The sequence below is a fragment of the Gopherus flavomarginatus genome, chromosome 17 (genome assembly GCF_025201925.1).
Source record: "Gopherus flavomarginatus isolate rGopFla2 chromosome 17, rGopFla2.mat.asm, whole genome shotgun sequence".
Taxonomy (NCBI): Eukaryota; Metazoa; Chordata; order Testudines; family Testudinidae; genus Gopherus; species Gopherus flavomarginatus.
In genome coordinates this window covers 6,874,579-6,900,064 of record NC_066633.1, presented here as the reverse complement: position 1 = coordinate 6,900,064, position 25,486 = coordinate 6,874,579, and the positions used below count along the sequence as shown (strand labels likewise).

At 49.3% G+C, this 25,486-nt stretch overlaps 1 protein-coding gene across 1 annotated transcript; it reads left to right on the top strand.

Annotated features, from left to right (window-relative positions):
- The first annotated feature begins 1,891 nt into the window (after window positions 1-1,891).
- On the top strand, window positions 1,892-24,546 carry AGPAT2 (1-acylglycerol-3-phosphate O-acyltransferase 2). Its single transcript, XM_050926758.1, has 6 exons — window positions 1,892-2,173; window positions 15,033-15,166; window positions 16,998-17,173; window positions 17,537-17,632; window positions 19,711-19,783; window positions 21,734-24,546. The coding sequence occupies exons 1-6, from the start codon at window positions 1,980-1,982 to the stop codon at window positions 21,898-21,900; spliced, it is 840 nt and encodes a 279-aa protein (XP_050782715.1). The 5' UTR covers window positions 1,892-1,979; the 3' UTR covers window positions 21,901-24,546.
- Window positions 24,547-25,486: the final 940 nt, after the last annotated feature.

The window sequence follows — 25,486 nt, the reverse complement described above, 5'->3', positions numbered from 1 at the left end:
GTCAGGGTGACTGGAGCAGGCTCGGTGAGTGTGTCAGGAGCAGGCTCAGTGAGTGTGTCAGGGTGAGAACGGGGAAGGTCAGTGAGTGTGTCAGGCTGAGCACGGGGATGGCTCAGTGAGTGTGACTCAGTGAGTGTGTCAGGCTGAGCACGGGGATGGCTCAGTGAATGTGACTCAGTGAGTGTGGCTGGAGCAGGCTCAGTGAGTGTGTCAGGCTGAGCACGGGGAAGGCTCAGGGAGTGTGTCAGGCTGAGCACGGGGATGGCTCAGTGAGTGTGACTCAGTGAGTGTGTCAGGGTGAGCACGGGGAAGGCTTGGTGAGTGTGTCAGGCTGAGCACGGGGAAGGCTCAGTGAGTGTGTCAGGAGCAGGCTCAGTGAGTGTGTCAGGCTGAGCACGGGGAAGGCTCAGTGAGTGACTCAGTGAGTGTGTCAGGGTGGCTGGAGCAGGCTCAGTGAGTGTGTCAGGCTGAGCACAGGGAAGGCTCAGTGAGTGTGACTCAGTGAGTGTGTCAGGGTGGCTGGAGCAGGCTCAGTGAGTGTGTCAGGCTGAGCATGGGGAAGGCTCAGTGAGTGTGTCAGGAGCAGGCTCAGGGAGTGTGACTCAGTGAGTGTGTCAGGAGCAGGCTCGGTGAGTGTGTCAGGCTGAGCACGGGGAAGGCTCAGTGAGTGTGTCAGGAGCAGGCTCGGTGAGTGTGTCAGGGTGGCTGGAGCAGTCTCGGTGAGTGTGTCAGGCTGAGCACGGGGAAGGCTCAGTGAGTGTGTCAGGAGAAGGCTCAGTGAGTGTGACTCAGTGAGTGTGTCAGGAGCAGGCTCGGTGAGTGTGTCAGGCTGAGCACGGGGAAGGCTCAGTGAGTGTGTCAGGAGCAGGCTCGGTGAGTGTGTCAGGCTGAGCACGGGGAAGGCTCAGTGAGTGTGTCAGGAGAAGGCTCAGTGAGTGTGACTCAGTGAGTGTGTCAGGAGCAGGCTCGGTGAGTGTGTCAGGAGCAGGCTCAGTGAGTGTGTCAGGGTGGCTGGAGCAGGCTCGGTGAGTGTGTCAGGAGCAGGCTCGGTGAGTGTGTCAGGGTGGCTGGAGCAGGCTCGGTGAGTGTGTCAGGAGCAGGCTCGGTGAGTGTGTCAGGGTGGCTGGAGCAGGCTCAGTGAGTGTGTCAGGAGCAGGCTCGGTGAGTGTGTCAGGCTGAGCACGGGGAAGGCTCAGTGAGTGTGTCAGGAGCAGGCTCGGTGAGTGTGTCAGGCTGAGCACGGGGAAGGCTCAGTGAGTGTGTCAGGAGCAGGCTCGGTTAGTGTGTCAGGGTGGCTGGAGCAGGCTCAGGGAGTGTGTCAGGCTGAGCACGAGGAAGGCTCAGTGAGTGTGTCAGGAGCAGGCTCGGTGAGTGTGTCAGGGTGGCTGGAGCAGTCTCGGTGAGTGTGTCAGGCTGAGCACGGGGAAGGCTCAGTGAGTGTGTCAGGAGCAGGCTCGGTGAGTGTGACTCAGTGAGTGTGTCAGGAGCAGGCTCGGTGAGTGTGTCAGGAGCAGGCTCGGTGAGTGTGTCAGGGTGGCTGGAGCAGGCTCAGTGAGTGTGTCAGGAGCAGGCTCAGTGAGTGTGTCAGGCTGAGCACGGGGAAGGCTCGGTGAGTGTGTCAGGAGCAGGCTCGGTGAGTGTGTCAGGGTGGCTGGAGCAGGCTCAGGGAGAAGGAAGAGCGCGGCCGGCCCGGGGCGGAGCCGAGGCCCAGCGGGGGCAGGGCGGAGCCGCGGCCGTAGCAGGCGGGAGGAGCGAGGGTCCCGCCCCGTGTGAGGGCCCGGCCGGAGCACGGGGGGGCGGGCGGCAGTTGGCGGGGCGGGCCCGGCCGGTCCCCTCCCCCGGGCGGGGTGCGCGGACCGCCCCTTAAGGGCCGCGGGGGCCGCCCCTCGGCGGCCTGGCTTTAGTTCGGGGCTGACTTCGCCGCCTCTCCGCCCGGCCACGAGGGTCCCCGCCGCGCCGGGCCCCCTGCCCCGGCCGGCATGGAGCCGAGCTGGCTGCTGTGGGGCGCCGCGCTGCTGCTGCTCCTGCTGCTGCCCGCGCTCCTGGCGCTCAGCCCCGCCGCCCACTTCCAGCTCAAGATCGGCTTCTACTGCGCCCTGTGCATGGCGGCCTCGGCGCTGGCCGCCCCGCTCTGCCTGCTGCGGCACGGCGGCCGCACCGTGCGCAACATGAGGCGAGTGCGGCGGCAGAGGGCCCGATCCCCGAGCCGGCTTGGGAAGCCCCCCGCGCGGTCTCCGGCGGGGTGGGGGGAAACCTGCGGAGCGGCGGGGCCTTCGGGGTGCTGCTCGCGCGTGTGCCCCCCGGGGACCCGCCAGCTCCCCTGCCCTGGCACCTACTCCCGGGCGCGGGGAGCTCCGCACTTTAAAGCGGGGCTTCTTTGCCCGCTGGGTGTGACAGGGCCCTCGCTGTGCCCCGCAGACGGGCCGCTTGTTAAAACTCCTCTGGGCCGCCTGGCCTGCTACCAGCCTGTCTGCTCGTTTGGGTTAGCAACTGCTGAAAGGCTCCACACCCTCTCTGCGCCCCGAAACTAGCCTGCTGGTGTCACCCTGGCGTGGGCTGTGCTCGCCCTCCCTTCAGCGATGGTGCTGCAATCCTTTCCCGTCAGAGCAACAGCTTGGTCACAAATCCTGTCTTGTGACAGCTCGGAATGACTTGAGCAAGAAGAGGCTAATACAGGTGGCTTGCAAGCCTTGGTAGCAGGCAACACTTGGAGGAGGAAGAGCTAGGATGTTAATGCTTCTTTCCATTCTTCCTCCCCACAACATGCTTCCTTAGAGGCTTCCAACCAAAACGCTGACAGCTTTTAACTGCTGGTTAGCTACTGTGGGCTACTGAACTGTGGCCCGCTTGCCAAGGGATGTCAGGCCACAGAGTGCTGGCTCTCTTCCTTTCCAGCTATTAAACTGCATTAGGTGTGGTGGCTAAAAATACATTCCTAACCTTGTTTGTCCCTGTAACCAATTGCTGTTGCAGCCCCAAGGATGTTAAAGCTATTGCAAATTGGCAGGGAGGTGACCTGTGTAGTTGTGAAGGAGAGGGCTCCATGAAGTTTCTATTAAGATGTGATCTGCCCTGTAAACGTGCTTGGGAATCTTTATTATTAAAATGTCCTCTTTTCTGCTTCTTACATGTGTAGTAGTTTTGTTTTGAAGTGAGTGTGGATTTTCTGTAGGTTTAATGCACTCAGTTGCTAGTTGGAGAACATGTATTAGTTGGACGGAGGTTTTCTGAACACCGTCCTCCTCGAGCCATTTTAATCTGTTCAGTTTTTTATCCACCTCATTGCCTGGAGTCAAACACAACAGGCTGAGTGGGGTGATCTGTTAGATTGAGTAACTCATCACTTACTTATGCAATAGTGCCCCTGATGACTGAAAGTGCTAAAGGAGGGTGTGAAAGCTGGGAAGTCACTTAATGTATTTTTTTTTTCCTGGTTTATTCCAGTCTCTAAAGAAAGCTAGTGAGCTGTATTTGGGCCTAGGTGACCTGTGCCAGTTGGCGTCCTGACTTGTTTTGCCTCTGCTTTTCAATCTGTCCCAACCTGCATGTAGCTCAGATATTCCACTTCCTTGTCCAGACCTGGAGAAGAGCTCTGTGTAGCTGAAAAGCTTGTACTTCATTGGACCAACTTCTATTAGTGGAAAAGATAAGACTTCTGTTTGTATTACTGCACCAGTGCTACACTTAGAGGTTATGCGGCTCTGATTCTGACAAGGTTCAGCCCTGCTTGGGGTGAGGATCTTTGGAAAAATGCTTAGTCATGGGCTTTTGAGAACACTTGGAACTTTCACAGCTGTAGTATCTTGATCGTGTTCATTCTGGCACTGCTGAAAGTGGTGTTGTATAGAGTCCAGGCAAGCTGAAGATGGCTGTAGAATTTCCTGTCACTGTCCTGATTTACTTGAGAGAGAGATTCTCTGACTAAACAAGTGTCTTGGTGGAACTGGGGGGGAAGAAGCAGGGAGGGCAACTGAAAAGCCTCTGTTACTATTTCCTGTTACAGGCACATATGTGCCCTGACCACTTCCCAGAAATCTACAAATGTGAAATATCCATTGTGGTAGCAGGGAGCTAAGGTACAGGTGTGATGGATTTAGAGCAGGGATAGTCAATTATTTTTATTTTTTCTGTGAACAAAAAATAAGTAAATATATTTGAGGTCTGTTCAAAAGCATCTGGCTGTCCAGATTTAGTGCTCATTCGCCTATTTGACTAACCCTGATTTAGAGTGGCTGTGCGATAATGAATGAATACTGTATGTTGCCTGGGTTACTGGGATGCTTACATATGATTGTATTGGTTTAGTTTAATGGAGGGCTGGGGTAGGGAGAAACAAGCAGGAAGGGGAGAAAATGGCTAAAGACAAGCCACTTCTCAGCAAATACTTGAGAGTTAGAAGATGATGCCAGGACAGGAAAGGGCCTGAGAATACAGGCCACTGGAAGAATTTACAAACACTGTTGGTGATGGGGTGTATTTTGGCAAGCCAGACTGGGATGCAGGAACCTGCTAAGGTGTCTGTATTAGCTAGGCCTGCCTAAGTTACCATCAGGGGATCTTTCGGTAAGATAGACATGCTGGTAGACTTTTGAAATCTAAGTGCCTTGTTCCTACTTAAAACCAAGTATTGTTTATATTGCAGAAGGCTGTTTTGTCATTGTAGAATCTGTAAACTATTGGTCATACACCTTCAGAGTCCAGCCAAACACAGTCAAATCTGCAGGATAAGAATGGCTGATAGACTGGCCCCTTGGTAAGAGTGGGAGAATTGTGGCATTCCACCCCACGAGAAGTAAAGGCAGGAGGCCTAAGGCATGAGAGGTGCACTCAGATCAGCAAGTGTTCAGAGGTGCAGCTAGTCCTGTAACTGACAGTACTGTATTGAACTGGAGCAGGGCCACAAAGCCTCTTCCTCAACAGGGAAATACTGTTGTAAAAATTTCCCTACTGTTGCTAACCCCATGCTGACTCCACTTGGCTGTATTGGGAGCCTTGCTGTCAAAGGGCTGCTGGCTTTTTAAACAATCCCTGGGATACCTGCTTAGAGCAAGATTAAATATTCTTATTCACCAAATATGTCCATCTATAGTTATAGCTGTTGCTTCTGAAAGAAGTGTGTCTCTTTGCTCTTGTCTGTATGTTGGAGCATGGCCACCAGATTCTGCTTCTGTTATTTCTATGGCAGCTTCATGTGGCAGCTTCATTTTTATGTCAGCTGCCATAGTCATCTTTCCCCATGCCTCCCCACTCCTCAAACTAGTTTAACCCATAATCGCTGCTGTTTCACTCTAGTGTGAGGGCGTTTCTGCATTGCGGTCATATGAGTTTAATTATAATCTTGTGAGCAACCAAAGGGGTTTTCAAAGAGCAAACACAGATCTATCCTGACGCTTAAAACTGTCATTTTTGTCTGTTAACTTTCTGAAGTATGTAGCTGGAAGTGCTGTCTTCTCGTGTTTTCACACCTTATTCAGACTGACCAGAAGAGGGTCAGCTTAGACACCTACCGAAGTGTAGGGATGTTAACCTTTTGGAGTCCTAGCCAAATTCCCGTAGGTACATAATGTAATCTGGGATGCAGCAGCAAGCTACTCTGTGTTGGTCTTGCATGTGAGCAAAATGAATTGATTCAGAATGGTCTTTTCCCTGCATGCTTCACATCTATATTTTAAATGCAAAGTTGTAGCTGTCAAAGCAGTGCCCTGATACTGCTGTGTACCTTTTCACAGCAGGGGCCTGCCATGGCCAGAGATAGGAATAGTCCACCTAGTGTTCCCTTGAGCTGCACATAACAGTTCCTGCATCCTTTGTGTGCACCTCTTAAGCCATTCGTAGTGCACAACAACGGATACTGGTCTCACAAAACTCAGGAATCGCACTGCATGTTGTCTGCTGGCACCTGACTTAGCTGTATATGTAAACAGCCAATAGATGTCTCTTACAGAACACTAGTCTAACAGGAACCAATATTATTTGGCTAAAGAATATTTCTACAAAAGTATATACAAAATACTTTAGCTGAGGCTACGGAAGGGCTTGTAGGAACCACCACAAAACTGAAAGACATTTCAATCTATTGAGAATATACAACTGTCCTTTCAAAGCAGGCTGAAAGTGTGCTTGATACAAAAGTACTTCTATAAAAGCAAAAACTTCTTTTCCTGGGCTCTTGCTGTTAATCTTGCTACCATGACCTCTCTTTAATCTAGAGGAAGGAAGAAAAATCTAATTGTACTTCATTTGACCTCCGAGGCAGTGTTCTAGTGTTGTCAAAGCAACCGCTGTACTTGAAGGAAAAGTCACGCTACAAGTAGATGTTTAAAAATTTCCTTGGGTCATTGACTGAACTCTGAATCTGTCACCACTCTCCCATGTGTATGTTTCTTGAGATCCTGGCTTCTGTGTGGCCTGTCAAGTTTTTGTTTTGTTGATTTGTCTCTCCAAAGTTCTGTTGCCTTGATAAACAGCCAAAAGGGTTCTGTAGCCATAGGTAAAAAATATCAGCACGTTGGGGAAATGGTCTTTATGCTATCCTAGCATTTGTAGTTACAACACTTGGTCTGAAGACTTTCACTTCAGAAAGACACCACTATTCAAGGGCTTTCCCTTCTCCAGGAAGCATTCTTTGGAGAGCTGTCTGACTTATCCTTGTCTGGCACTGCTGTCTGTCTGTCAGTATACTGCCTGCCACCCAAACATCTCAATTACTCTGGTCTCATTTCCCTTACCTACATGTGTGAAGGGGAGAGGTGGGACAGGGAAGCAAAATTGCAGTGCAAGTTTGGTGGGAGGGTCAGGAGCCTGCACTTCTTCCGATCACTGGAGTGATGGGCTTGGCCCTCCCGGGTGAGGGATGAGTCTGAAAGATTTTTTCACCCAGGTGGGTGGGGAGTTGAGACCAGCGAGAATAGTGACTTGCATAGCAGGAGTGCAGGCAAGAGAGTGAGCAGAGGACAGAAGTAGCACATGGGGAAACTGAAGACAAGATGTAACTATTACAATATCCAAGTTTGTGCTTCCTCTAACTGTGTTTAAGATGGGGAATGCGGTGATTCAATGCATGTAAATGTATACAAATAAGCTGCTGTCCTCCACTTCCTGGGATATTGCCAGCATGGCCCTGCGTGCTGCAAAGGCTATACACAAAGGACCTAACACAGTTCTGCGGTTACAAATGCCCCTGAGAAATGATCCAAGTAGAACTGTCTTTCATGGAGTTAAAAGCCCAGTGGAAGTGATTCCATTAAGATTCGGAGGGTTATAGAACTCTGTCAGTGTTCAACTACACAGTGGTGCCCCTTTAACTGTAAATTATCAGGGGGTAGCTGTGTTAGTCTGTATCCGTAAACGACAAGGAGTCTGGTGGCACCTTAAAGACTAACAAATCTGCCCAAATGAATCTGTTAGCCTTTAAGGTGCCACCGGACTCCTTGTTTAACTGTAAATGTGTGTTACACAAGCAGCATGCTGGTGCAAACAACTGCTGCACTAGCTGCCTAGTGGTGGTCCTACATCCTGGCAGGTGTATGATGACTTGCTTTGCAGTGTATGAACTCTGAATGTATTGTGCCATGTTAGCAGGATACTTCCCTCTGAGACGTGCCAATACCCTGGCCCTCTGATTGTGCATGATAGTAATTCTCATCATTTTGCTTAGTCTTTTCATCCAGAGTATGAGCTTTTTATAGATGTGGGGCATGAAGGCATAGAGGCTCTAAGGACTGCGAAGGGTATGTCTGCACTGCAATTAAAAACCTTCAGCTGGCCCGGGCTTTGGCTCTGTTTAATTGTGGTTTGGGCCATCGCCTAAGCTCTGGGACCCTCCCACCTCACAGGCTCCTAAAGCCTGGAAATCTACACTGCAATTAAACAGGACGGCAGCCTGAACCCTGTGAGCCAGAGTCAGCTGGCCCCTAACGGGCCAGCCCTGGGCACTCAAAAAGAGTTATTGTCAAGTGTGGGAGTGGAGCGTAGGAACCCGGACTCCTGCTGTCCGCCAGACAACACTGCCATCTTTGCCTACCCTTCTTTTAGTAGGGAACCCCTCTGCCATAATGCTACACCTAGAGGCAGGGCTGGTTCTGGGGTCCAATTATTGTGGGGGGTAGGGGAGATAAGGGTATTTTGGGGCCCCTGGGTATCATGAGTTAAACAAACAACCTTCCAGGAGTCCTGGGGCCAGTTATGCCCCAGGAATGGCAGGTAGTGCTGGGCCTGCCTAGAGGTAAACTGCCTCCTGAGGAAAGCTGGGGGCAGGGGACAACTCATGGCTCTAACTTGTTCGGGTTAGAACAAAGGTCAGGTTATTTTGAAGTCCAGCTCCACTGAGGCAGATTGCACATGCTGAATGATGGACTTTTTGGCATAGCAGCTTCCTGGATAGTATGTGAGCCAAGTCCCCTGCTGGGAGGGGGAGAGTATCCGTGTTGTCTCCTGTTTGGTGCCGAATATGCTATTGCTGTAGATAAGGGGCTGCGCTGACCTGTCCTTTCTGGGAAAGGCAGGATGCCAGGCTTTACAGCAGAACTGGCAGTTTTTGGGGCTGGTGTTTTGAGCACAGCTGAACTGTGTGTGTGTGTGTGTGTGTGTGTGTGTACGTGAAATAGTTCTGTGCCCTAGAATTTCTGGAAGCAGTTACTACCTAATTCAGCTCTGTTTAAGCCTTGATCCAGATGAACTGAAGAAGTGTGGTCTTTGCACTCACAGAAGATCTGGATTAAAATTTTGGATTATGGGACCCAAATGTTTGCTGGATTAATTCTGTGCTCAGGTGCCAGTGATTCCCCAACTGCTGTCTTCAGGTAGCACCACTGAAGTCAGTGCAGTTTCTTCTCAGTCTCCACAGGTGGTAGGAAAGGTAGGGGTGGAAGTGTGTGTGTGTGTGTGTGTGTGTGTGTGTACGCACGCACGCACACATGTATGGGAGGGTGGAGGGGTCACAGTATGGGGAGTAAGTGTGTAGATTTTGGCTTTTAACCTTTAGCACCAGTCTCCTGGCATGTCCCCCTGGCCCCATTCTCTAGTCTCTGCACCTAGACTAATGGATTAAGGTTTAACCTGCACTGATGAAAGTTGACTAAATAAATGAACGATGTTTGCAGCTCAGAGAGAGCCATGGCAGACTTTATGGCCTGGTACAGAGATCCTTGCCCCTGCTGCTGATTCAGGTCCTGGTTCCATAATGCCAAACCCAACATGACCGAGAAGAGGTCACTATATGCCAGTGTGAGGCTCAGATGTCACTTGTTACACAGCCAACTGTGAAATCTCATTAAAGCTGCCAACATGTAGCCTGCCCCATGAAATGCATCCTGCATTGACGATATATTTTGGTACCTAAGGGGATGTGTGCACTGCAGTTAGACACCCACAGTTGGCCTGTGCCGGCTGACACAGGCGCATGGGGCTCAGGCTATGGGGCTGTTTTAATTGTGGCATGGAAGGTCTGCACCAGAGCTCTGGGACCCTCCCACCTCACGGGGTCCTAGAGTCCGGGCACCAGCATTTACGCTGCAATTAAAGAGCCCCACAACCTGAGCTCTGTGAGCCTGAGTCAGATGGCACAGACCAGCTGCCGGGGCTTTAATTGCCGTGTAGACATGCCCTTGGAAATACGTTCTGAGGTCTCTGATAACATGTTGGCTGACTAATTAGACTTAATGTTTTAGTTTCACAATCAAGTGTGATTGTTGAGGCTTGTGAAATCCAGTCTGGTGGTCAGGAAGCCTTCTCAGGTGAGTGTGACTTGTGCAGAATGTAAGAGTCTCTTTTTAAAATAAGAACTTGGACTGTGGCATGTAGTGTTGGAAAGAACTTTACAAACCTGAAGCGAGCACAGCTGATCCAGTGCAGTTTACACACACAGGTAGCAGAGACCCTGGAGTGACATCTGGGATCTGAGAGAGCAGCCAACCTGCTGCAGCTTCTTCTGACCTTTTGGGCAGCCATGAATACTGTCAGGTCAGTTTAGTACAGCAGCTACTCCATACGACTGAGCAGCGGCAGGGTCAGGGACTAGAGGAAGACCCAGGATTTATCTATATTACAGACTACAAAGCCTGGACCATGTAGCTATGCTGGCAGAGACCCCTAGTCACCCCACCTGAGGAGTAACCAGGGAAGTAAAGGAATGCTGTTTCCTATGAGGCTTATGACTTTTTTGTAATGCTGTCACCACTTGTACTGGAGGAGCTCCTAGCTGTAATGCCCCTCCTCTTGCCTAATTAGTGTTGCTGAATGAGTCGGGCTCTGTGTGCTCTGGCAGTGCTCCAGATCAGTACGTCACCCCTTGTGGTCTGAGCAGTTTTAGGACAATCTCCTCACATGTTGTGCAACTTGGACCTTTCTCTTACCACATCAAGCCACCCCCTCATTCTTGCCAGTATATGCCCTTAAGTAATGTGTAACCAGCTCCTGCTGCTGCTTTCTGCAGAGCCCTAGTTTCCAAAGCAGTGACCTCTCCTCTGGTTTGGAGATGGAAGGGAGGTGGGGTTGGAAATTGGGCCATTCTCATGGCTAGGATACTGGTGATCCTTGTGCTGACTAGGTCACGTTGGCTCTCGTAACCTCACTACACAATCCTTTTGATTATGTGCCGGGAGTGAGACAAATGGGCTACCTCTGCCTCTGATTTCTGCAAAGAACTAGTGTGTGTGTGTTTGTGTTTGTGCGTGCTCGGTCTGAGCAATTGCCAGTCTCCTGTTCGTTACTCTTAGTAGTAAAATGATCTATCCAGAAGCAAACTTGAATGCAGCCTGGGTTGGTAATCACTGGAAGTTTCTGTTTGTGTGGATGGAGCACTATCTCATTCGGGCACCCTGAGAACCAGAAAAAAGGAAACCTACTTTATTTGTAGTTTACCAGACCAGCACCGTTAGCTTCATCCTGGAGGCCAGTTGGTTTCCTGCAGGCCTGTCCTTGGGCCGTGATTTGCTGTGGGTCGATGTCCCTGGTGCAAACCACTCCTGCAGCTGGCAGGAAGTGAGGCGTTCTCCCAAGTCTTGGCATAGACACTGTGCAGGGTAGGCTACGGGCATCAAGACTGACCGGCCCTGCTGCGTTGGGATCAGTGCTATGCGGAGGTGCTCACATTGCATTTCCTGAGCTGTGTCTGGTAGATCGAGGACTTGAGTCTCCTAGCACCAGTCCTGCCAGTATCAAACCACATCTGGCGTTCTGCTGACCTGACTGGTCTGGGGAGCGAGTGCTGTCCTGTCAGGGACTCCTGCTGCCTTGCTCGGCATCTCTCTAGTAACTCTAAATCAATAGGATTTAGTAGTAATGCAGGAAGAAAAGTTGCCCTCTCCTGACCTTGCTTCTATCTAGGAAAACAAGTAGCTGCTGAGTTGGGCTAGTCAAACGCTTCAATCAGCTTGAATAGAAAATCATGTTTTGACAAAATGAGAATCTTTGCGGAAAGCTGCTGCTTTCCTCTCTTTTTCTCTCTCTCTCTCTCTCTCTCTCTCTCTCTCTCTCTCTCGTTTTTTGTTTTGTCAGAAACAGCTTTGCCTGAATCTGGTGTTTTGACCAGTTGGACTCTTCCTGTGGGAAAACTTGAACATGTGAAAAATTGTCAATTTTCTTCCCCTTTCTGCAGGGGAAGAACCCATCCTGACCAGCTCTAGTGCTGGCACAGTGCCCCATGTATTCTCCCTCGAGTTGTCTGCTTCCGGTGTCCCACTCAGCTAATTGTAAAAGCCCCAGTCTGTCCAGTCCAGACCAGAACTGCTTGCAGAGTTATCTCCAATCTAGTTGGACTCTGAATGAGACTGTACTTTCCTGAGGGTGCAGGGCCTGGGAGGAACGGAGTGGTCCCCTCCCAGAAGCCATGCTGTAATGAAGAGAATCCAGGTAGAGAGGGAGAAGTGCATCGAGGGGTGTCCTAGCAGATAGAGGATGTGGACTTGGGAGAACTGGATTCTGTTCCTGTCTCTGTCCCTGCTCTGCTGGGCCTGGGCCTCAGTTTCCATATCTGTAAAATAAGGATAATGCTGACCTCCTTTATAAAGGGTTCTGAGGTCTGCAGATGAAAAGTGCCATGTAAGAGCTAGGTGGAGGTGTTAGGGAGTAGAGAACCCTAATGTGTAGCGTGGACAAGGGTGCTTGTGACCAACTGCAGGCCTGGTGGCTTGTGTGGCTAAAACTCTGCTAGTAACCGTGGCAACTCACCATGTCTGGCCCCTAACTGAGGTCTAGCTTGGGACATGGATGGATGGTCCTATGTTTTGTTTCCTATGGAGGGTAGGAATTGCTAGCCTTGTTTATAACCTGCTCTAGTCAGCTTTCTGGGCAGAGCTGGAAGGTAAAGTATCCCAGAGCATGCTGCTCTGTGTGAATGCCCCTGGGCTGTGAGATAGAAGGCGTTCAGCAAGGGTAGGCCTGAGAGGTGGGCAGGGCTGTGCAAACAGTTGTGCTGGCAGAAGATGCTATGTGAGCACAAATGAAACTGCAACCTTTGCCTGGTCTGGCTACAGAATTGCTGCTTCGTGCCGATGGCAGCCAGCAGGAGCTTCGGAAATGGCTCTCTTTTGCTGGGGGTGCTTATTAGAGAGTGAAAATGCCCAACCCACGCAGTCTCAAGCCAGATGTGCAGGGGAGGTGGGGGGAACTTCAGTCTCAGCAAGTGGGGCTGTGCCAGGCTGTCTGGCATGTTCAGGAGGAAAGGGGGGAGAGCAGCTGCTGCTGCCCATGGTGTGAGAGGGTCTGATTAGGGTGTTAGCTCCTTGTGCCCCCAAGCCGAGAGCCACAAGACTTCCTTCCCCTGCCAGCATTAGAGGAGCATGAAATACACTCATCCCAGGTTCCATACATGCTGTCACACCTTCATCTTTCTTTCTAGGTGGCAGTACCCCCGTCCCACCTGAAACAGCCAGTATGCGCTGGCCAGCTGTTCTCTGGGCTCCACACTCCAATTCTGAGCTTGGGGAACCCTGGCCCACCTCTTTAGCTTCTAAGCGCAGATCCAAACACACATTCTTAAGCAGCGTACGCATGACAGTGTGAGATTCTCCAGCACTTAAACACTAAAACAAAAGCAGCCCACGTTCAAGTTTTTTTTACACACACCCACACCTCTTATTCCCTACATCTGCTGAGGGAGGCTGTTAGCTTCTAGCATGCTCCCAGCAGAGGTGCTTGCTTCCTCTCCCTCTCTGATGGGGATGCCTACTAACTGCTCCATCCCCTGACCCCCATAACTGTTATGCAGGAGGTGTAGGTCTGAGCATTGGAGCAAGGCAATGTGCTCTTTGCATAGGTCCTAGCACTGTTTGGGCAGCTCATCTCTGTGGTAGCTGCTGAGTGCTCCCAGCCCTATGTCATGCCAGGAGGAGGGATGGGAGGCTGGCAGTTGGGAGTTCTGGCTTTTACCTGCTAACCTTAATTTAAATGAAACTCGGGCATGGCACTTAATTCCATAAGGGCTTTTTAAACTCCACCCAGCTGTGTGAGTGGTAGGAGCAGCACTCTAATCTCTGCTTGCTGGCAGGGAGCTAGTGTGTGTCCTTGTACGGGGAGGGGTCTTGGTTCTTGAGTCTGCACGTGTCGCCTGTCTCTGCTCCATGGAACTCGCTCAGCAAACATCCAAACTCTCACTTTCTTTACTAGAAACTAATCCACCTGTTTCCAGATTGAAACCAAGGGAGCCAATTTACAGCAGCAACAGTAACTGCTCATGCTGTAGGGTGCTCAGCCCGAAACGGAGTCACATCGTAAGTGCTCAGCGCAGTCTCTTGTCACTGGGTGCTGAGCTCTCCTGGAAACATGGCTCCCGCCCTAAAGTGCCCACTGTCTAAAGCAATAGGCAAGACGGAGTGTGTTGGGGAAACCCAACGGTGGGGCTGCCAAGGCCCATCTCCAGCAGGTTCAAGAAACCACTTTTCTCTTGCCAGAACTTCTGAAGCAGCTCTGCCTAGTGCAGCAATGGGGTTTGCACGGCTGGACCCCTGTACCTATATGGGGAGCCCCACTGAAGACAGTGGTGCTCCCTACAGATAGGGAGCTCTCCTCAGGGTTCATTGTGGGATTGGACCCTTGCTTCTTTATAAGGAATCACTGGTCAAGATGGCACTGAGAAGGATCCCAAGCTGCTCTATGCCTTCCCACAAAACTCCCTGGAGTGAACATCTCTCCAAATCAGTTGCATTAGGCGGATGTCTCAAGTAGCATTACATAAGGGCTGATGCACCATGGCTAGTCATTGTGCATGCTGGAAGGTGGCAGGTGGTGAATCTACTGAACTGGTTCCTGTAGTGGGCTGTTTAGCTAGAGAAAGCTTTCCCCCTGCAGATGGCAGTGTCTTACAATGATGGTACAGATAGAGGTGAAGAGAAATAAACAAATATGACTTCCAGGGTGAGTTCTACAAAATCCTGTCATTCGTGTGTTTGATCATTGAACTCTGTAGATCACTTGTTGGCCCTTCACTTATATGGGCCGTTCAGTGATGTAGCTTGGACTGAGAAAGTCAAAGCAATTTCCCAGACTGGGGAAGAAGGTTGCACCTTTTTGGAGTGCAGCAGGCCTGCGGCAGAGTGCTGGTGTCAGTGGGAGAGCAAAGGGTAGTTTGATTGACTTGCCTTGGCACTAAAGTGTTCTATGAGGGGTTCACTGCTTCTCTGCACACCTCTGATGTGGGAGGGCAACTGTTCTGCAGAGCTGTGTGCTTTACTGCTCGGAGGAAGCTGCTCCAAAGGTACCTTTGCGTAAGACCTTGTGGGGGGAGGCTGTTGATGAGGGTGGGGTTATGTGACAACTATTTGGAACAGGAATTGAAGGACATTACATTTTCCTGCCCCTCCTAATAAACTACAGGGCAAATTAGGCAGCTTCCAGCTCATGCAGGGACATCCCAGGACGTGTGAGGGCAGGTAAATGAGGGAGGTGTTGACACCTTTTTTGGTTCTTAGGCCTGTTCCTCTGGCTTAACAGATTCTTTCTGCTGCGCTAGTGCTGCGTCTTCCACACGGTAATGCAGACACTATCAACTCCATGAGATCTGCTGGCCTCTGACTTCTCTTCTCTCCTCTATGCAGAATCATCAAAAATATCGTTAAGACCTTCAAGTATATTTATGGCCTGAGGTTTGAGGTGAAAGGACTGGAGAACTTCCAGAACGAGAGGCCATGTGTCATCGTGTCAAACCATCAGAGCATCCTGGACATGATGGGTGAGTTGCTTGGGTTGGAAAAGAAGCTGTCCCATCTGAAAGTGAACTATTGGGTGCACCTAGCTTTGCTGTTTGGGAAATCCTGTGCTTGTCCCAAATTTGGGGAGTCTCCAAGCCTTGTAGGCTCCAGGAGACCTGCCTTATGTCACAAAGTGTGTCGGCCAGTTCTGCCTACAGGAATTGCCATGTGTGGTGTTGAAAGCTACAGCAGTGCCTTGTGGGGAGAGATGCACAGCGTAATGGGGTATTGGGTGAGCAGGGAGGGCTATACTTGCAGTTCGGGCCCTCTCAACAGAGCAGTGGAAGAGCTTGGTACATAGCAATCTAGGTATTGCCAGACTGCAAGGTCCATCTAGTCTAGTGTCTGGTCCATGACTGTGATCACCGGCAATTGCTTCAGAGGCAGATGTAAGAACAGCTGTGAGATAATCAAACACAGGCACACGAGGGATTTGGTGTGACTTAGAGCAGAGGTATGAGAGTCCTACTCTGAACTGTCACTGACTGGCTGTGTGCCCCCTGGGGAGAAGAATGTGGCTGCCCCCCCCTTTTTCCCTTCACCCATGCTCTCTGGTGATCCTGTGCAGGATACTTGTTACTACAGCTTGCTGAGGCTCTGAGCAGATTTAGCTGTATCACCCCAGTTACAGGCATGGGTCAAATCTTAGCCTTCAGTTTAGTGGAAAGGTACTTCTGCCCTTGCCCTGAAGTAAAGGCCAAGGTCTCCCCATGGCCTGATATAAAAGGCAGGCCAGGCAGTGAGGTATGTGGAGTGGCACCCGGAGGCTATATTCCCACTTTCTCCAGGTTGGGACAATAACTAGATACTGCACTTCATCCTTCCATGGGTAAATTGTCCAACTGAAATGCCTCTTGTTGCACTGTCTGGCTCGCCAAGGGTTTGTTCATCTTAATAGATGACTTTAGCATGATGGGGTAGTGAAAGGGCTTTTTTGTTTTAAAAAGAACCTCTTGACTAACCAGAAAATAAGCTAGTGGAGCCCTTAGAGTGAAGGAGGAGACTGTGGTACACCTACTTTCTAGCTGCAGCCTGTCTGCTGGCTCAGCAATTGAGACTACATTATTACTATTCATCATAGTGCCTTAGAAGTCTGTCATGGACCAGGAACCCATTGTGCCAGGTGTTGTACAAACACAGCTAGAGTCTAGGAAGGAACAGATGATCTAAAGATGGTGATGTCGTAGCCCCATCTTACAGACATGGGAGTAAGCAGGATGGGTCTAAGGCAAAGTGAGGAGTGATGGCAGAGTCTCCTCCATCACAGCTCCTTGCTCCAGCCGTTGGCTCCCATCCTGCTGCCACCCTGTAAGTGCATGTATAAAAAATTACCTTTCTGGGCTGCAGCCCCTGTTAGAGAGGCAAAGGCTCCCCTAGCCGTGGCAAGCATATGGGTCCCTTCTGCCATGCTCCTGCTGGAGAACCAAGGAGGCCCCTGAGGCAGAGCCGTGGAACAGGTGGCTGTTTTACAATATCTCCTTCCCCTCCCTCCCACGCCCCAGTCTCAGTCCATCCTCTTACGATTAAGTCTCTTCAGTGTCCAATACCTGAAAGCTGCTGAAAGACACGTGGTGGTTTGCGAGTCAGCGATCTGAATCAGCAAGGGATCATCTCTGCAAAGCTCCCTGGCTCCTGCTGCCCTTCCTGTACATGCAGCCTGTTGCACCTATTTCCTCCGGGTGCTTGTCAGCAAGCCTGGGTTGGGTCACTTGTACGCTTCCGATCTGGTTTGTGGGTGGAGAGAAGGGTGTTTTTGTTGTCACAGCTTATTGTGGGTGGGCTTCTTACACTCTCCCTTTGCCCTGGGCTTAGGGTTGATGGAAATCCTCCCAGATAACTGTGTTCAGATTGGCAAGAAGGAGCTGCTGTACACTGGCCCTGTGGGCCTGATAATGTACCTGGGTGGCGTCATCTTCATTAACAGGAAAAGTACGAGCAGTGCCAAGACGGTGATGTCTGGGGTTGCCCAGACCATGCTGGATGAGAACGTGAGTACAGTATATGCCAATGGGTTTTTTGAGTGTTGGGCACTGCTTGCATCTGTTGGAGTAGAGGGCTGCTTGTGCTGGAACATTAGTCAGCCGCTGGATTAAAGAGATAGGGGAGGGTGGAATACTATGAGAAGTATTGTCTGACCTGTAGTACCTGGTGGCTAGTGTAGACTTCAAATGACAGTCCTGGCTGTAGCTGTATCCTGCAGCAAAATCTTCTGAGGGGTTCCAAACAACTAGGAACAGAGGCATGCAATCTATGATCTGACCTAGCACTAGAGAGCTTATGTGGGTTAATTCTACAGCTAACTTCTGGTGTGCCGACAAATGGAATTCATGTTTTATCTCCCCGTCTTACAGGTGAAGGTGTGGATATACCCGGAGGGCACAAGGAACGGGAATGGTGACTTGTTACCATTCAAGAAAGGAGCTTTTCATATCGCTGTACAGGCACAGGTAACGCTTGTTGGCTTCTTTCGCAGGCCAAAGCACTAAACAGGCCTTCCAGTGAAAGGTCTACCTATGGTGACCAGATACTGGCAATGTGGGATTCTTTAGCAATCCAAAAGTGAGCATAATAAATGACACCCAGGCCCTTCAACGTAAACACTGTCTTCAGAGCACCCAAGATAGTAAGCTGCAGAGAGAGGCAGCTTTCTCACCGGGCTCCCAGAAATATGTGAGTCTCTTTGGAAAATGGCACCTGAAACTTTTCAGATAAATGGGCTTGAGGGGACATGGGTGGGGACCAGAGGGATTATAAGGAACTGCCCTCCTAGGTGCATGGGGCAGAGATGATAGCTAGCCAATAGCATGGCCTACGTGGCATTCTTCTCCAGAACAACCCCATGGAGCATGATCAAATTCTGGCTAACTTGGCTCCTTCTACTATTGACTTGCTTTATAGCTTCTAAAGTCATAATTCTGAGCCACACATCTAGCCTGCAATAACATGGGTTAGAACCCGCCTTTGTCAGTTAGATCCCTCCTTTATTCAACTGAATCACTTCCTCAGTGTTGCCTCTCTACAGTGCATGGTGACCTGGTAGGTGCTGTGGTGTCTGTGTTATTTAGCACAGTGCAGGTGGGGACTGATTTGATTAGTGCCATGTCTTGGAAGAAGCAAGATTAAAATGTGGTTCAATACATACAAATGCTGCACAATTTATACAGGCTGAGGTCTGGATAGTTTAACTTCCAACTCTGTAGTGGTTGGTTAAATGAGTTTATTAAACTGCAGCATGGTATGTTCTGCAACTGAAGATCAGCTTGTGTCTGTCTTCTAAAGTAACCATATTTTGTGACCACTGTACTGTCTCTGTTTTTCTCTTTAAAAGAGAGAGAGAGAGAGAGAGAGAGAATTGGGTAAAGACAACTTAAATAGTTGCCAGGGGTACTGGAAGGCATAACGCTTGCACTGGTGCAGTTGCCTCTTGAGCAGATACATGGAGGATTCTAGTTTCCTGGGCCACTAATTTAGAACTTTACTAAATTCACTTGAAGTGGAATAGCCAGACCGTTTTCACCTGGATTTCTTCCGGCTTAGGAAGTCCTACCAGACTCTAAAAATCAAACACTGCTTCACATCTTATGTCCATTCTATGTTTGTGGAGGGCATGATGTTTGTATGCAAACAAGCTTTAGTATACCAGGAGCAGAAGGGACCATAACCAACAGTGAAGCAGAAAATATTAAGATTGTAGCTCTTAGTCTATTTCCTGTATAGTTGTCTCACCCTCCTTGATCTCTAATGTGTGGAGCCTGTGATTTAAGAAGCCAATTCCAGCTAAAGACCACAAATCAATGTATAAATTAGCCATCCAATAACAAGTCATTAAAGATGGATTTCTAGAGACTTGGCTAAGGACAACATCTGAAGTGCTGGCTGGCTTCATTTACATTCTCAGCAAGTCGCCAACAGAAGATCTTCCATATTGTGCCAGATTAAAAATAGCTGCCTCTTCTCCATCTTCCTCTGTCAGAGGCATTGCCTTGCTCATAAATGATTGCAAACAATGATTCCTGTTCCTAAATGTTTAACCAGCACCTGCCCCCTCTTGTGTGCTTAGAGGCATTTACAGTGAATGTTTGAGCTGCTTATCAGCCTAGGGAATTGCAGGATTAAACATGCTGAGAAGAATGGTGGCTTCAGGCTTTGACTTGGGAGAGTAACTGTGTGCTTAGAGCACTGGCCTGAGACCTCAGGCCAATTCCCAACACTGCTGCAAGCTCCGGTGACCTTAGGAAAGTCACTTGGGGCCCCACTCCTCAAAGGTGTGCAGGTGCCTAATTTCCATTGATTTCAATGGGAGTTAAGCTCCTAATGCCTTTCTGAGCCTTAGTCTTTGACTCCATTTTACATTTTCTCCTACCCTCTGTATTCGTTGATGAGCCTACAGTCCAAAGTCAGAGTCAGGACTTGTTCTGTATTTGTAGACTACCTAGCATAATGGGAGCTCAGTGTTGGCTGCTGCCATGCTATTGTAATACAGAAAAACCCTTTAACTGCCTGGTGTTCGTTTTTCCCCTCCAAGGTTCCAATTATTCCTGTGGTGTATTCCTCGTTCTCTTCGTTTTACAATCCAGCCAAGAAGCTATTTATATCAGGTACTGTACTGCTCTGAACCCCTCTTGTTTATGGGCACACTCAGTGTTTCTGGTCTCCCCGCAAAAGACCTCTGGGCCTCTGCAGAAATCTCTCTACAGAAGTTGGGGCATAGGGAGAGATGTAAGCACCCTACTGCACTAGATTGTGGGCTGAGGCCTGGTCCAGTTAACTCTCATCTGGCCCAGACTTGCAGTAGATAATGGGCAAAGGAATGGGTGAACAAAGCACCTGACACTATTGGGTCATGCACAGCAGGCAACGTCCTGTTCTGTCTTAATCAGCGGATGTTTCCTGTTTTCCAGCCTGCTTCCTCAGCACATGCAAGCTAGGTCACTGGGTTGGCTTTTTGGCTGACTCGTTATCTCAAGAGTATCAAAATGCACCTGGCCCTGTAAGAGAGAGCCCCTGAAGGGCTCCTGCTGCCTCGTAAACACTCTTGTGTGGTGAGGCTGGAGTTTCTTTAACTGCTCACTCAGGAGCTTTTGGCTTCAAAGAACTGAATTGTAATTCTCTCCCCGAAGGACTTCCTGAGTGTTGTCCTAGCTAGGTTCCGAGGCACCTGCTCTGCCTGACAGATGTACCCAGCCTTTGTGACTGTAAAGGGCACCCTGAGAACTGAGGAACTAGGGACTTCTGAAAGAAGTGGCTATTGTTACTTTTCTTGAGTGGATGCTTAGCAGCCCTGTTGAGTCCCCTAAATGCCATTGTATGCCCCAGTGGTTCCTGCTGCTGCAGAAGAGGAACTGGGGGTATGTGGCTTGCTTGTTGCAACAGAAGGGTCTCTTGGTTTAATTAACCAAAAATAAAATAAACTTGCTCCACACAGCAAAAACCACCTCCAGAGAACTGTACTGCTGGTCATCCATGTGGAGGGTCGCTGGCACTTCTTACTGTCTGGGGAAAGCCAAACAGGACTGCATGGTTTCCACATGAATGTGTGCCGCATGGGTGGGAGGGTTAAGAGGTAACTATCACCCAGCCAAATCAAAGATGTGATGACTTCAACTCTGAGAGCCAAGTGGCCTGGCCTCAAATGAAGCACCTTGGCTTGATTGTGGCTTTCAATGACTGGGAGCTGAGCAGATTATTAAGCTACACACCCTCTGGCCTACCTAAAGGAGCAGAAGTAGTTTACTTGCAGAAGCAAAGCTTTAAAGATCAAGTCAAAATATCTTGTTTCGAACTATACTCTTACTGTGTACGTATTAACTCACCCCTATAATCCCACCAAATACCTCCAAGGATCTAAAGGCTCCCAGAGAGTTAGGTCTTATTCTAGGTGGTTCAATTCACTCCCAAGGGTGCGCCTGAGAGAGAGACTTGGGTATTGCACGTAGAAATGCTAAACCCTGGGTGTCATGTGCCATGTATGTTGCATAACATTGACATTCATGACACGACGCGTGTCCAAGGAAATTGGCTCTGTTGAATGCTAATCGCTATTTGATTGTGTATGAGTGGGTTGTGCTGTCACAATCCTCTCTAGAGAATTTTGTTAGTAACAGCTACAAAAATTACCCTGCTTTCTAAAAATGTCACACCGGTGACCTTTTTGCAATAGACTCTGCCAATAGCCTGTTGGGGACAGGGCAAGGAGTCGCAAGTCCTGCCAGAATAGTCCGTTGTTTGAGCATTTCCTGCAGTAGGAAGCCATGAATGCTTGGGGTGTGGGTGCCTGCTGCCAGGAACTCCTTTTACACAGCCTTGTGACACATATGGAAACGAGCTGTCCCCACTAATGGCTGTTACAGCGGATGTAGTGGTGCATTTAGACTGGATCCTGGTAACTAGCACATGCGAGCTTTGCTATGCTGTCTATGGCCATGTCTGCTGGGCTCCTGGGGTTGTGAAGGTGAGGATTATGACTGGTATTTTAGCCATTCTCCACCCTCCCTGTGACTATATAATGGCCAAATGCAGAAAACTTGAGTTTCTTCTCTTGTTCCTAGGTAAAATCCGGGTTGAGGTGCTCCAGCCAATTGAGACCAAGGGCCTGAAGGCCGAGGATGTCACGGACCTCACGGAGCGATGCTACTGCACCATGAGGGAGACCTTTTTCAGATTATCTGGCATGACGAGTGAGGCGAACGGCTCAATGCAGGGCCCTCAACAATAGTATTCCCAAATAGCAGGGACTGAAAGGACCTATTTCCATTGCCAAAATATCCAAGGGATTTCTCCCCTTCCTTTGCAGCAGATTTGGGCAAATCCTAAACCTCTGCTTAGGGTAACCTTAGTTGACAACCCATTTGTTGGGCCAGTTCTACTGTTCGGTGAATCTCTTTTGTGGGTTATCTCCCATGGGGAATTGTCTCCTGCACTCGGTTTATCAAACACCCTACAAGTACTAGTGAAGGGCTCTTGTCCTGATGCCCAGTGCAGTGACCATTCTGAACTCTTCTGCGAGCTCTTACCACGCTCAGGTAGCTGGGACACCTCGGTGTTGCAGAACACCATGTTAAGGTCCTGGCACTGAGCACTGTAAGCCTGGCACTTGCCACAGCCAATCCATTGGATGCCGAAGACGGTGTAAGGTACATCTCTGCAGCCTCCAAATGATTAAAACTTGCTTTCATACTGTCCATAGCTGTTTAGTGCTTGAGGAGGTGAGGGTGGGAGCAGTTCAGATGGTGCTCTTCATGTGACTGTGCATTCCCAGCGCTTACTGGCAGGGACTGATGCCCTAGTTGAAAACTTGCTCACAGCTGAAATTCAGCTTCTAAGGTCTCTGCCCAGTGCTCAGTTTCATTTTTCCCAGCCTCGAGTCTCACTTTAGACACAATTTGGTTTTTGTCAAATCAACCTGTTTGGTGTGTTGTGGTTTTTTTTTTTGTTTGTTTGTGGTTTTTTTTGTTTTTTGTTTGTTGGTTTTTTTTTTCAAAGACACTAAGCACCTGTGATTCTGCTCAGAGACAAAGATTGAAGACCAACCACTCACCTCTTCCTGATGGAATGGCCAAGTTGTAGCAGGGAACTGAAATGTGCAGGACGCTTTTACCAGAAGTCCTGGGGCAAGCTTTGTACAGATGTCAGTCCCTTGCTCGCTCTCCAGACAGAGTGAGTTCCCCAGCAGTACTTCTGGCCATCTTGCAGCCTAAGGCTTTCTTTAGGTGGGCCTCTAAACATGCTTCCTTCGGGTTCTCTGGGCTAGGACAGGTGGGCCTTATGGGGCCAGCTACTCTTGATGCTTTCCCTTAATGAAGTCAAGTTTCCGTGTCCACTGAGTGGACAAGCTCCATGCGGACTCATTTAGGGATGACGTAGGAGGGGGAAATGTGGAAACCTAAAACACCCAACCAAACCTGTGGTATAGTGTCTTGGTAGGTTTTTATCTAAACACTTAGCATCCCCATAGAGGCTTGCATTATGGCAGCCATCAGGCTCTCTCTAAACAAAATCCCTGGGGTTTGTAAGTGATGCATTAACATGCCAAGAACTAAACTAAAAGGATGAGACAACCCCACAGAGAGACAGGGACTCTTCTCTGCTCATCCCTATTGTTTTTGCATTACAGCCAGTATCCCTGATTTAGTATATACTCTTGTATTCCATCTGATGGCTTGCCTTTAGGATAGAGCCAGGTATAATGGGCTGAGGGAAGGGTAGATGTGGCACTTCCTTGGTATTTGTTGCAATGCTTTCAGTGCTGAAATATTTTGTTTAAAGTTGTTTTTAATCTAGGTTTTGTACCTAGACTCTTTGCTGCTGCTCTTGCTTCCTAAGGGCTATACTGTGCTGTTCGACACACTGCACATTGACCAAAAGAGAGTGCCTGCCATACAAACATGTCTCGGAACGTTAGCCTTACTAGGACCGTTAGTGTTAGGCGAAAGCCATGGTGCTGGAGATGTAAAACATGCTGGATGGGAGAGGGGTATTATGGCCCTGAATCAATGTTTCCTTCAGTCTGAATTTGCCAGCTGGAAATAGCAGCTAGAGGGATTCCTGGTAACTGAAGTTTCAGACTCTTCTCACCCAGCAGTAGAAATATAGAGCTCCTGAAAGGGAGTAACAGCAGAGATGTTTATGCTCCCTGGGGGAGCAGGCCTTGACAATGAAAACTCCCAGGGATTTGCTTAGAGGCCTTGTGGGAATGTTGCCTCAAGCTGACAAAGGCAGTGCATCTCTTCATGTAAAGTAATCTTGTGCAATGCATCATCCCCAAGCCTCCTGCTCAGTGGGTGGCATTGGAGATGATGCTGTCTCAATCACGGAATTCCTATTTTTTTTCTATAAAGGACACCAAATCGAATGCTTAAAAAGCACTAATGCAGAACTGGGAGAAACCAAATAGAGGATGCTGGGAGTAGGTAGCTCCACATGGTTCAGAGCTGCAGCTAGAGCTGTGTTTACAAATGAATATTCGAGCATCCATCTGGTGAAATCTGATTTCAGTACAGAACCAGTCCTCCTGCTCTTCAGTTCGGAAATCCAAAGCAGCACTTTTTTTTCCTTCCATAAGACTGGCAGACAAAGTGGCTACATCCAAATTCTTCGGGAGATTTCATACCCTCCTGCCCAGCAGCTCTGGTCTAGGGTGAGCAGTTGGGATGGTAGGGTGGTTGTAACGGGTGGATATTTTTCTTTGGCCAAAGATGACTCTGTATCAGATGTATAAATCTGTCTGTCTGTTTATGACCGAAGTGGGAAAAGAGATTGAGCGTGCACAAAGGCAGTTGTCTGCTGTTCTATTTTTTAGTCGTTTAAACAATGTATGTTTGATCAAATGTACATTCTTATAAAGCAGTTATTTAAATAGAAAGTCTTGTGTGGAGTTTATTAGAACCTAGGTTCGGTTGAATTTATTGCCTGGAGGAGCTTTTACTGTGGGTGGGGAGTGTACCCAATATTGTCCATTTTCCCCTTTGGTATTTGAGGATCTGTCGCTAGCTACATGTTTGCCCCGTGAGCATGGTGAGGTAACGGGCGAAGAGAGTCTTGTCTGGACCAAATCTGTAGGCAATTTCTGCTGCTTCCACTCAAATGCATCGCTATTTACTACATGGATACATGTTACTTTGTGCACAATAAATGTCAAAGATTGCATGGCTGTAAGGATCACTGCAGAGATCCTGCCAAATTACCAGTTTTGTAGAAAATCGTTAGTGTTCTCATAACCAAGCCCTGAAAGCTGGGGTGAGATTGGCCAAGTGAGCTTCCTCCAGCTAACGAGCTGGACTGAATGACTCCTGCATAAGGGAGGAAAAGGTGTTTTTTGTCCAAGCTTCTATAGTGAGGACTTGTTTACAATGTGGTGTGTAAAGCCTTACACCAATACAGATTTTGGATTCGCATCTCATTGGCCAGCTGCAGATGTCTGTGGATATAAAGTGGATCCTTACAGACTGGTGGGACTCCATGGGAACATCCTGGGTGCACATGGCTACAATGCGATGTGTGCCCAGGTACTGCCTGACATACGAGACTTTCAAACCCAGGTGTGGCTGAAGGTCTGGGAGAGGACAGCCTGGGCTCCTGTCCTCCTTAACCCTACGTAAGTACCCTCTCCTCCCTGTAAAAGCACCAGCAGGAGATAGGAGCAGAAAAGATTTGCTAGTCCTGAGTCGCTTCCTTCCCAGCCCTTCCCTTCTGCTCCCCTATTTCCCCAGGGCAGAGGAACAGGCTGTAGGCACAGCTGGCAGCAGGCCCTCCACTAGGCGCAAGCAGAGCTGGTGCCTGCCCTAAAGGGTTCCATGGCTTCT

Coding starts and splice junctions, on each gene's coding strand:
- AGPAT2 (XM_050926758.1), top strand. CDS start 1,980: ATGGAGCCGAGCTGGCTGCTGTGGGGCGCCGCGCTGCTGCTGCTCCTG. Junction 15,167..16,997: donor GAGCATCCTGGACATGATGG/GTGAGTTGCTTG, acceptor CCCTGGGCTTAG/GGTTGATGGAAATCCTCCCA. Junction 19,784..21,733: donor CAAGAAGCTATTTATATCAG/GTACTGTACTGC, acceptor TCTTGTTCCTAG/GTAAAATCCGGGTTGAGGTG.